The 12,516-nt window shown below is 45.6% G+C and overlaps 1 protein-coding gene across 1 annotated transcript in view; it reads right to left on the bottom strand.

The window, feature by feature from the left end:
• Positions 1-12,516, bottom strand: part of CFAP44 (cilia and flagella associated protein 44) — a 75,661-nt gene that overhangs the window by 14,781 nt on the left and 48,364 nt on the right. Inside the window, exons 21-29 of the mRNA XM_065423448.1 lie at positions 12,360-12,505; positions 10,652-10,922; positions 8,186-8,241; positions 7,509-7,671; positions 5,906-6,036; positions 4,498-4,691; positions 3,837-4,017; positions 2,361-2,538; positions 521-1,024 (exon numbers count right to left, since the gene is read on the bottom strand). Coding sequence (XP_065279520.1) covers positions 521-1,024; positions 2,361-2,538; positions 3,837-4,017; positions 4,498-4,691; positions 5,906-6,036; positions 7,509-7,671; positions 8,186-8,241; positions 10,652-10,922; positions 12,360-12,505 — 1,824 coding nt within the window. The remainder of the gene's footprint in view (positions 1-520; positions 1,025-2,360; positions 2,539-3,836; positions 4,018-4,497; positions 4,692-5,905; positions 6,037-7,508; positions 7,672-8,185; positions 8,242-10,651; positions 10,923-12,359; positions 12,506-12,516) is intronic.

The raw sequence follows: 12,516 nt of genomic DNA, 5'->3' as shown, positions 1-12,516 counted from the left end.
TTAATCCCTGGGAATATTTTTGATATCCATGGTGCAAATATAAGAATCACCAGAAATTCCACAGATGTTTCGATGCCTCCCATCATCCCCAATTAATCTCCAAAGAACTATCTCACTTTTCTATGCTGGCTGCACTTTCATGTAATCTCCTGCCTGCTGCAGCAGTAGACCCATGTTACTGACCTCCACCTCATCCACCCTCTTGCAGAATATCTGCCAACTTCTTCCTTGGGCAGGTACAACAGTTTCAGCACGAGCATCTGCCAAAACTAGGTTAACCACAGGTTTTCTTTCAGAGGCAAGGTAATACCCACAATGGTGTTCTAGTGCACTCTGAAGTTTAATACATCAGCTCCACAGTTTGTTCTAGTGGACTCTCCTGGACTTCCCGAAGGCAATGCAAAAGCCAAAAGCTGCCATAGCATCAGTGGGACAGTTGTAAAGAGAGCTCTGTGAATTGGTTTTGTTTTGGGCATGGTAGGGGCAGTCACCCTTGAAAAGTTCCCTTTTATTCTCCTACCCTCTTGATCAAGGTCTCCTGAAGGTAAATGTTTCTGATCTTCTCCCGTTTTAAAATTTCCAGTTCCATCTCTGTTGGCTCTGCCTTTTCAATCTCAAAAACCTTTGGTTGCATTGGGGTGACTGAGGATGTTATTCTCATTGATCTCACACTTGAGCCTCTTGATGGGGAATCTATTTCCTTTAGAGAAGGTGCATGAAGGAACTTTCCCCCAAACACTGCAAATGATGCATTATCTTCCACCTGCTCAGAGAGCCTTTGCTTGTTCTCCTGCTCTTGTTTGAACTTCAAAAGAATATTCTTGTCATACTGGAATTTTTTTTCTGGAGTCTCCTCCGGGTGTAACCGAGGGATCGGGGGAATAGGGAGTTGTTCAGATGCATCCAAGGCTGATTGTATGGATTTCAGTTCTTGGACCAGGCAGATGATCTCTTCAATAATAGCCACCTTGAGGTCCCTAAGTGAGATGATCCATTTGTTCATTGTCAATTTCTTTTCATGGACCTGCAAAGAGGAGGAATTTTAGTGTGACTTGCCAAGGACACTTCTACAGCATAAAATCTTCTCTGACACAGGACATTGATCAGTGGTTTGTCTAACTTAAACAATCCCGAAGGGTTTAAACGCTTAACACGACAGATAAAGAGAGGTTACTTATCAGTAACTGTTGTTCTTCAAGTGTGTCACCTCTGCATAGTCACACTTATGGGATTAGCACCTCCTGGCACTGAGCTGTGGAATCTTTCTAGTGAGCAGGATCTGTTGAGGCCACTCACACTCTTTCCCTTGCAGAAGATTTGTTAATCTCACTAATCAAAGGAGGTATCAAAGGAGGAGTAGGGCCCCAACCACACTTCAGTTCCTTCCTTCCAGAGGTGGCAGAAGTTCACTTTGAATGGGGGCGAGGTGTGGGCAAAGTGTGGGGGCAGCAAAACAGAATGAGGAAATTGGGGTCTCTCTCTCACCAGGAATAACTGCTCCTGGGCCTGGGCCTGGTCCTATCACCCCATTTCTACCTGCTTCCAGGCCTGATCCCAGGTGCCACAACAGCTCTTCCAGTCTCTCTTGGTCCTGGTCTCACCTCTGCCCCCAGCAGCTGCAGAGCCCCACCCAGCCTGAGCAGCTGCAGTTTACGAAATGCTTATCTGTGTTTCTGCAGAGGCAGAAACATAGATCAGCTCCCACAATATTTCTGTTGCAGGGGAACTAGCCCACACCACTGTCCTGGTTCTGCTGCTCTTCGTTTCTTCCCTAATTTCAGAGTTCTTGATCTGAGAAGAGGGTTAGCTGGACAGGGAATGTAAACATGCAGAGGCAACACTCTCAAAGAACAAAGTTACAGGTAAGCAACCTCCTTTCTTCTTTGAGTGACCTCTGTATATTCCCACTCATCAGAGATTAGTGAGATTAACAAATTAAGTTTTCCCACAGGCATCCTCCCTACATGAGCACTCAGGTTCAGGTACATTTAGAACAATTTTAGGCATCTGTGCCTGAAACAAAGTTGCCTGCTACATCCAACAGAGGATGAAAATCCAAAATCTTCCTAACACTGCAGCATGTTTCTATTAAAGGGCAGGGAAAAATCAATTCCTCTGCTTAATATATCTGCTTGGTCAATGAAGGCCATCTGAGGATTATTATAACAGGTATGGACTGATGTAACCTTGGTCTAGGTGAAACACAAAAGCTTGGCAAAATGAGCACCAATGTGCAGTTAAAACTGACCACACATGGTCTGTCCTTAGTGGCCCTCCACCATGTCACTTTCAAAACATTTTGCAATGGCTCATTTTCCAAAAAGGGGGCAGCCCCACTGCCAGTGAATCCATTTACATACCGCCACCTCTAACGACCTAAGCTGCACCTTCTTCTTCTCTGCGTTCATACGCATGTGCTCCGGGATCTTGTAGTTTGTGGCTGTCTTCAGTTTGAAATCCCCCATGTTTTCCTGAGCCTCTTTGATGTCCTGAACATCCTTGGGGTTCTCATAGTTGTCACTGGGTTTGCTCTTGTATCTGCCAAGCACCGAAACCAAGCAGAAATTCAGACTGCCCAAATCTCCCACCTCTGTGCTTACCTTACCTGTTGATAACTTCTGCTTTGTGAAACAAGGCGTGGTAGAAGAGTTAGGAGTCAGCGGAAGACTAAGTACTACTTAGAAGGAAATATCAATTGTTTGGAAGAGTTTATCTATGTGTGTAACAGGAATGTTAGAAAGTGATCCATACTTGGGGACGAATGTCTCCTTTAGTTTTGAAGAGAAAAACAAACATGCATAGGAAAATGTGATTTTTAAAAACTAAACAAATACATGATGTAGCCATTAAGGACAGATTCATATAAGACCCTTGAATGAAGCTCTGGGCTCAGAGAAGACCCTTGTATAGCAGTGAGCAGCAGATAGTACGCTATAAAGCTGATTTCAGCTGACAAAACACCCAACAAAGAGGAGACGGCACCAACCATGTGTAGTGCCTCCCCTGATTCAATACCTCAAGCCATGTTAAGACCCAAGGAAAGGGTAGGGGCAGGAGAGGGGATAGGAGTTACATGACTAATTCAACTAATGTGCATAGCACATGCTGCTGACTTTCTCAGAGAGATGGTTGGCAAAGTTCTGCTTGGCTGCAGCATAGAGTACAGGGCCTAATCATACAGTTCTTATCCACTCAAATTCTCATTGACTTCAAGAATTTGCAACTCACTGCACTATCTTTCTGCCTTCATTGCTGGCTCCATTCATGTCAATAAGCTATACATTAAGTTTGAAGAGATTCCTGTTTTCCATGCATTTTGAGAGACTTTCTTGGCATTTTCCATTTTAAGAGCGGAGCCAGCAGGGAAAGGGAAGGGACAGTGTGACATGTACGTACACACATGCTAACATAATGTTTATGATGTTAGTGCAAGTGGCTCAACCACACTATCGCTGCTCAAGGGGTTAATCAAGGGCAGACCCTAGAAGTCTTGGTGGCCCCAAGCCAAGACGGAATTAGACACCTCCAACAAGTATTCCCTTCTTCCTTTTCCCTCACCTCCCCACCTGATTGTGTCATTTAGCCCTCCACATTGGCATTGCTTTAAAAGAGGAGCCATGGCAGCCAGCACAACAAATTCTAAGGTTCACCTGAGATTCCAGGGCATCTGCTGTCCATAACTGACATTTGGAGCTAATTAGTTTTTTAATTGCCCCCTTAGAATAATAGGGAATTATACAAAAACATAACAGTGGCATATGAGAGCTAAGTACAATTATTTGACCACAGACAAAGGCAGGCCAATGGAAAGATGCAGTTTGTGATTCAGGACTTACAGTTCATCCCACTCCTTCCTTCTTTGCATAATCTTAGCTTTGGCCCTGTCAGCTTTCTCCATATTTTTTCTAATTTGTTCAAGTCGGTTTCCACCAAAACGTCCTATAGCACCTTGCAGCTGGGGTCTTTTCTTCAGCTTGTCAGCTTCCATCGCCTCTTCACTAACTCCAGCAGCCTGACCTAAAAAGAATGAAGTGGATGTGTAAGCATTAGGTATTCTGATGTGACCTAAAAGCAAGTCACAGCTACTGTAAGCCATACTGGGCCAGCTCCTCAGCTGGTATAAATCAGCATAGCTGCAGTCAATGGTCCTTTGCTCATGCCATATTATCAATCGGTGAAAAAAACTATAATGCTGTGCAACTTTGTCTCCCCTTTGGGTTGATGGGTTTTTGCCAACATTGACTAGAATGTCGAAAACATCTGGTTCTAAATGGCACAGGGGAACTGTTGATTGAGACTGCAAAGTGGTGACTGAAACAGAACATGAAGATAACTCTGTGACCACCTTCTGTTGCCAAGTTTCTTTGCTTAAGGGTGATGGGATATACTGCAGTCTCTTCCACTCAAGCTCAGGAAAATAAACAAGGTGAGATGAAGGATGGAAAGCACATTGTGGTAAACAGAATGGCAGCATTTAGGCCTTTGCATATGTCTTACTAGTCTCTTTCTGGCTTTCTCGCCTTTGCTCTGCTTCTTTTCCTAATTTGCTTGTTCTCCTTTTCCCTGTTTGACTTTGTTTTCTGGCTTTGTAGTACCTCTCGGAGATTGCCAGGAGCCTATATGTGGAGATTTGATGATTACTTCCTATAGCATGAACGACCACTGTGTCAAATTCCAGAGTGTCCCGAAACCTAAGGAAACAAAATAGAGATAGCATTCATTATTGTCTGATTTCTGCAGTAGCAGTCTGTGACGTATTTTCCTTCTACCCCATATTGCTGCCCCAAAAGGCTTAAACAATGTATTATACTAATTAAATATATTATACAACCATAGTATTTGCAAACATAAAACAACAGGTATCAGTGCTATGATAGAAGTACCTTCCACTGACCTCATGAAGTCTAGAAATGGAGCCACTCAAGCGTGGGCATATCAACAATACCCCATCAACCAAACTGGTGTCTAAGGCATCTGACAGATCTAGGTGAACTAGCATAGATAGTTGATCTTTGTCTACCACCAGAAAAATCACCTAGCAGAGCAATCTCTATATCAAACTCAGGCCTAAAACTGGACTCGACAGGGTCAAGGAGATCTGAGGAGTCCAGGAATCAAAAGAATTGCATCACTACAGCATTCTTCCCCACAAAGGGGAGGGGAGGGATAGCTCAGTGGTTTGAGCATTGGCCTGCTAAACCCAGGGTTGTGTTCAATCCTTGAGGGGGCCATTGAGGGATATGGGGGGGGAACTGTCAGGGGACAGTATTTGGTCCTGCTGTGAAGGCAGGGGACTGGACTCAGTGGCCTTTCAAGGTCCCTTCCAGTTCTATGAGATAGGTATATCTCCATATATTATCATTATATTTATTATAAACGGAGATTCCCAATAGGGTTTTAATTGGTGAGATTCTCCACATCAGGAGATGGTTTGACCACTACTCAATAAACCATCTGTTCTTAAGGAATGCTGGTACATTGCCCTCCCAAAGTGAGACAAGGACCATCTCTTCCACAGCAAGCTCAGTTTGTCCCCAGCTGCACTTCACCACACATGAAGGACATGGGTTCACTGCACAGTTTATTCCTCAGAGTTCCACCAGCACGTCTAGAACCCCAGCAAATGTCACTGGCTGAAACTCAAGCAGAGCTGTTCCCCAAAAATCTGGCTCTGATGCCATGGAGGTGGATAGCACAGTCCTGATTCAGTAATAACCTGATTTGCATATCAGTGCTTGCCTAACTTGTGTATGTTTCAGACCAAATGAGAATATAGTCACAAACAGGACATATATACACTTTAGTTCTATGAAGAAAATGTTCCTTTCTTGTTCCTCAAGGCAGATTGAACTTAGTTAATGGAAGATCTCAAGGTGGAGGAGGGTGAAAGAAGGCAAGTCCTTACCGACTCTGCAATTTCTGCAGCCCAATGCGGTGCTTCTCCTGATCCCAAGCCAACTCCTTCTGCACTAGTTGGATTCTCTGTGCTGTCTGCCTATCCATCTCCTCACGGATTCTGTGGTCCATCTCGAATTCCTGCAGATAGATGGGAAACTGTGTCATAGCATGCTGAATGCTAGGCTAGGATAGTAGCAGTGGTTAGGTTTAAGACATATTTTTGTTCAGACATAGGAGTTAATGTGCATCGACCCAACTGCTCACTCCAGCAGCTGTTCACCGCAGTGGAGAGAGCCACGTTCTTCCAAAACTCTTCTCTAGTGTCACCCAGCAGTAGGTGTGGGTTGGAGCTCCTGGCATATTAAAATATACACACACACACCCCTTCTTCCAATCCATCTAAAATTGAAAAATTAATGAACTCCAATGCTTCTCCAGAGCAGGAATCAAATACAGTGTGCAAGGGCGAACCTAGGCAAATCAGTACTTCTGCCCCTTGCTAGTTTTACCACTTTCACTCACTTCAGGATGCTTCTCGATCATACTTCCATTCCCTTCACTGTAGCCTTTAAAGAGTGACTGGAAATCAGCAGCATTGCTGCTTGGTCTATAGGTCTTACAGGTACTTCTGAGGCACTAACTTCTGCAGCACACTCAGAAATGCCTGTGCCATGGGGAAGCAGTTTATTTAAGGAGCTTGAGTGGGAAGAGGGGGAAAATGGGTTGGCCATATTTTGATTCTAACACACTGGACACAGCTCATTTTAAAGTGGCAGCCTAATCCAAGGATAAAGGACTTATACACCTGTCATAACTATAAAGGGAAGGGTAACAGCCCTCCTGTGTACAATACTATAAAATCCCTCCTGGCCAGAGACACCAAAATCCTTTTACCTGTAAAGCGTTAAGAAGCTCAGGTAACCTGGCTGATACTTGACCCAAAGGACCAATAAGGGGACAAGATACTTTCAAATCTTGGTGGGGTGGGGGAAGGCTTTTGTTTGTGCTCTTTGTTTTGGGGGTTGTTCGCTCTTGGAACTAAGAGGGACCAGACATCAATCCATGCTCTCCAAATCTTTCTGAACAAGTCTCTCATATTTCAAACTTGTAAGTAACAGCCAGGCAAGGCGTGTTAGGTTTATCTTTGTTTTCTCAACTTGTAAATGTTCCTTTTGCTAGAGTGTTTACCTCTGTTTGCTGTAACTTTGAACCTAAGGCTAGAGGAGGTTCCTCTGGGCTCTTTGAATCTGATTACCCTGTAAAGTTATTTTCCATCCTGATTTTACAGAGATGATTTTTACCTTTCTTTCTTTAATTAAAAGCCTTCTTTTTAAGAACCTGATTGATTTTTTCCTTCTTTTAAGATCCAAGGGGTTTGGATCGGTGTTCACCAGGGAATTGGTGGAGGAGTCTCTCAAGGCTACCCAGGGAGGGAAAGGTTTTGGGGGGGAAGACAGAGTTTCCCAAATAACTCATAAATCATTTGGGTGGTGGCAGCAAAAGCAAATCTAAGCCGGTTGTTAAGCTTAGAGGTTTTCATGCAGGTCCCCACCTCTGTACCCTAAAGTTCAGAGTGGGGAAGGAACCTTGACAACACCAATCTGATGTACCTCTCTGTGTAGCTGCATGTGCTTTGGCAGCTCCATGTTCCTTTGAAGCAGGTGATGAAACTCATGCCTAAGGATGATCAGCTCTTGCCTCTTTTTGTTTTTTTTGTCTTCTGCTGCCTTCATTATCTGGTCATATTCCTTTTTTTGCTTGGCATTCTCAATGCTGGAAATGCAAGAAAAAGGAAGCAGCATTATCTGGATGGTGGAGGGGAAGAGAGAGAGGAGACACAATACTGTAGCCTTCTAGCCAGGAACAAAAACGGGTCAAAATTCTGCCCTCACTGACACTCGTGCAGCTCCCCTGGAATCAATGGGGCTGAAGAAAAGTAGAATGAAACATTAGACTGTAAGCTTTTGGGTGAAGGGATTATCATTTATTACACGTTTGTACAGTGCCTAGCACCAGGGATCTCTGGTTTAGTAGGCCTCTACGTACTATCAGAACATATATGTTAAATAACAATGTCAGAACATCATGCTACAAAAACAGGTGGATGAGATGGATGTTTGCATAAAGGCTGCACAGGCATCGAAGGCCCCATGTGTCTTGAGACAATGGCCCAACTTTGGAGTGAGCTACTGCCTTCTTTAAGAAGGCAAAACAGCTGGGCCATATGAACTGGAGGCAGAGCTACCAGCAAGTGCAGCCTTTCTTGCTTTCATCAAGCACGCCTTACCTGTAGGCACTGGGATCCTCAATATCTTCTGCAGTTTTCTCCTTTTCAAGATCTCCCTGTGAAGCAAAAATATAGCCTTTGCGTAAACAAGGAATGACACTCAACGGCTCATGAGGCTGTTCCACAAGTTAAGGAAGAACCCCACACTGCTCCTCACAAGTCAAGTGATGTTTGTAAAGCCAGATGAAACCTTCATGATGAATGACACCACAGAGTCACTAAATATCAGGTTCTAATGGTTCCGCCGGGCAAAAAAAGAGGCGAATGGAATATTTGCCAATGAATACAGGGGCCAAACTGATCCATGATGTAACTCAATTAACGTCAGTGGATTTGAGTTTGGCCCACTATGAATCCCATTTATGTTTAAAGGTAGTGACAGAATTTGAAAACTCTTCCATGTGACTAAAACTAGAATAGACACTCCCTTTGATAAGAAATAGCACTTCTAAGATGGACATAAAGCAATGCTGTCAACCTAGGCTATGGAAATGACGTTATAAAGATCATTAGAGCCCTGCAAATCCGCGGGTATCCGCTTTATATCCATGGACCAGTTCTGCGGACAGCAGCGTGTATGCGGATACAAATTTTGTATCCGCGCAGGGAAATGGCGGTAAGAGCCAGGTGGGCAGCAGTGAGGAACCACAGCACGGATCCTCCACCTGCCCTGGGCGAGGTGGCCTGGGGGGCAGGGACACTGGATGGCCAGGGCAGGTGGAGGGTCCGCCACGGCTCCTCACAGCTGCCCGCCCGGCTCTTACCATGGCCAGGCTGCGGGTCCAAGCTGGGTTGGGGGAGAGCCGTGTTGGCAGCTTTGGGGAGCCTGGGCAGAGGGACTGGGGGCAGGGACACTGGGCGGGGGGAACTGGAGGGCAGGGACACTGAGCAGAGAGGCTGGGACATTTGGCGGGGGGATGGAGGGCAGGGACACTGGGTGGGGGAGGGCAGGGACACGGGACGGGGTTTGCTCGGACTCCCCACCCAGGGCAGGTGGAAGGTCTGCCACAGCTCAGCACAGCTGTCCGCCTGGCTCTTATTGTGGCCGGCCTGTGGCTCCAAACCGCCCCCTTGCCCAGAGCTGGGTCAGGGAGAGCCGCACTGGCAGCTGTGGGGAGCCTGGGTCCCTCCATCTGCCCTGGGCAGGGTACTGGGACACTGGGTGGGGGGCTGCCCTGGGTGCCATGGTGCAGCGGTGGGGGGGCTCTGAGCAGCCCCCAGCTGTGTCCCCGCCCCCCAGGCTCTCCGCCCAGCCGAGGGCAGGTGAGGGTCCGCGACTCTGTGCGGGCTTCCCACAGCTGCCCACGCAGCTCTCCTGACAGGGCTCCGAGAGGGGGGATGCCTCAGAGCCTCAGCCTGGCCCCCAGTGTAGAGCCCTACAAATCCGCAGATATCTGCAGCTATCAGAAGATAATTTTTGCGGATAGCGGATCAGATGAAGATACACATTTGTGTATCCGCACAGGGCTCTAGAGATCATCAGATTTTTACGAAAATATTTTAAAGTGCAATCTACTCAAAAAATGATTCTGTCAAGATAGCACTTTTTTATTGAACAGACCTCTCTTTCTTTTGGAGTCAGATCTGGTTACTTCAGTGACTCATTAAGCTTTTACTGAGTTTTACTCCTGTTACCCCTGCAAAACCAATACAGTTAAGAGAGTTAGCGGAAGTGTATTCCTTCTAGTGCATCATCAATAGAATTGTTTCCTAAATTCAAATCAGTTTAATCTGTGAAAACTCAATAAAGGTAATGGGGCAGCACGGGGGTTTTAGAGGCCCTAATTTGGCCTGCAGAATCTTTAATACTGGTGTTGATGTATGAGAATGAAAGAGCCCAGCTTAACTCTCAGTTCTCATGGGATATTTGCAGGTTAGGTAAATTTAAAAAAAATTCCTTCTTTACTTACAAATTGAACAACTGTGGTACAGAAGCCACTGATAAAAAATAAATATAGTGCCTTTATGCTGCCATATTTTAAGTCTCTATTCAGAGTAGAACTGCACCTTAATAAAAAGAAGCACAGAATAGAGAGAAAATCTGCCAGATCTTTGTTGTTCTCAACATACAAACACGTGAAGTGATGATTAGCTAAGGGAGGCCATGTACATTAACAGAATAAACAGACCTTACACTTTTAGAGGGAAGAAAAAAAGCACTGAGAGGAGAAAGAGAAGGAGAATTACAGACATAAAGACTATTATTACATTAGCAGACATTTTGCATGGGCTCATATTCACAAATTGCTTTGAAAATCCTCAGTTTTTGCCATGAATGACCCACAATGCAAAAGAACTGAGTGTTTTTTGCACAGATGTAGTAACAGACCCGCATTACTTAGCACTAGAGGGTACTCTGGTATTCATAGATTTGGACATGTCCTGAAGAATGAACTGTAATGCTTTTACCTATGCACCAGAACACAATACAGAAGAATTAGGAAATGTGTTCATTCAGTCACTCACTCTTGGAGAGGGCACTTTGGCTTTTAGCTCTCTTTGAATGTCCTCTGGAGACAGGATATTGAAGGTAAAGATGTTGCTATCTGCTCCACAGGTAACCAGGAATCGGTCATCATAACTAGAGTAGATTGCCTGGATTTGGCCATAATCATTGTCATGCATGTTGAAGGACCAGTATCCGTTCATCATATCTGCTGACAGGTCTTTGTCCTGGAGAGGATAAACTCGCACTGCTCCATCCTTCATCCCACAGAACATCAACAGCTTGCTGGTGCTGTAAAGTGAACAAAAGCTAAACAATTCCAGGTACTGATCTAGAACAGTTAATGTTACAACAGCAAAGAGCCAATGACACTTGTGAACGAAAGCTAAATTAACACAATGGGTGAAATTCACCCAGGTATGAAGGGCTGGAGCAAGGTTCTCTCACCCGTCCCACTTATGCCCTGCACAAGAGATGAAGGCTGTTGGCAAACTAAGTGACTGTACAAGGGTAACCATGCACCTCCTATACATCATGGAACTGGCTTCGGAATTGGGTCATGGGGTAGCAGAGAAAATCAATATGGAGTGGACAAGGAATGGGCTCTGGAGGGTTTTGGATCTGGATTTGCATGGCTCCAATGGGCTCCAACACCCTGCACAACAGGTGCAGATTGGTTGTGACCCACAGCCTGGATTAGCCGCTAAAGAGGGGTTGCACGGCTGCCACACAGCCTGGTTCGGGATTGGGAGGTGACTTTCAGCTCCCCATACTCCACCCAATAGAAGGAGAGAAGAAGACAGATGTAAATTACAGTTTTTATAACCTAAAACTACTTCCTTGGGGTCAGATCAGGCCTGGTCTCATGGGGTGGGGAGAGCACAAGGAGCTCTCCACTCCACCAGTGCAGTCCACATAACGTCCAGTTCAAGCTGCAGGCCTGGCACAATGAAAGTGTGGGGATTGCTCCCTCCATACTCTCCTGGGGAGCAAAGAGCACCCTAAAGAGGGTGAGGGATGGAAGGAGGTAAGGCCATGACTCCATCCCCCTACCCACTGGCCAAGCAAGCACCGAGGTAGTGGACTGCACCCCCCGAAGGAAGTAGCAGCATCCCAGGGCTTCCCCTGGGGAGAACTTCCCAATCCATGGTTGCGTCTTAAAGGCACAATTGAACTTTGAGTGCTCAAAAAAGTGGGCATTTTCAACATGAACATTTTTTAAAAGACAAAATAATGTATTTTACACAGCTGTACTGACAAATCCTACCCATCAGGAATCCTAAAGCTGGTAACCAACTAACTGTAGGTACCAGGGAATAGAGACACTTATATGGAGATATACCTATCTCTTAGAACTGGAAGGGACCCCAAAAGGTCATCGAGTCCAGCCCCCTACCTTCACTAGCAGGACCAAGTACTGATTTTGCCCCAGATTCCTAAGTGGTCCCCTCAAGGATTGAACTCACAACCCTGGGTTTAGCAGGCCAATGCTCAAACACTGACATCCAGTGTACCTGCCAGCCTGGGACTCCAGCACCCTGTCGTGTTGAGCCAGACTCCTCCAACACAGACCCAGGGTCTGAACCATCCAGTGTACCTGACTCTCAGCATCAGTACTCTTGCATATGGATACTGATCCACACAAGGAAAGAAACAGAGGAATATACCATGATATCTCCTGATTCCAGTTCATCAGTTTAGTAAGTCATAGTGCATAAGCTCTTTTACCAGAAAGAGATCCTTTGGATGGGGTTGTCATCTGTGTTCTCCATAGGAATCGCCTCAAAGGGCTCATCTTGCCTGCTTTCAGGGGATATTTGGTGCTGAATCGGGGAGAATGCACAGTGGTAGAGGTACCCAGAGTCATAGCCACCCTAAAGAAGAG

This window comes from Emys orbicularis, chromosome 1 (genome assembly GCF_028017835.1).
Source record: "Emys orbicularis isolate rEmyOrb1 chromosome 1, rEmyOrb1.hap1, whole genome shotgun sequence".
Lineage (NCBI taxonomy): Eukaryota > Metazoa > Chordata > Testudines > Emydidae > Emys > Emys orbicularis.
Note: the sequence above shows the minus strand (reverse complement) of the source record. Positions and strands in the feature narration are given on the sequence as shown.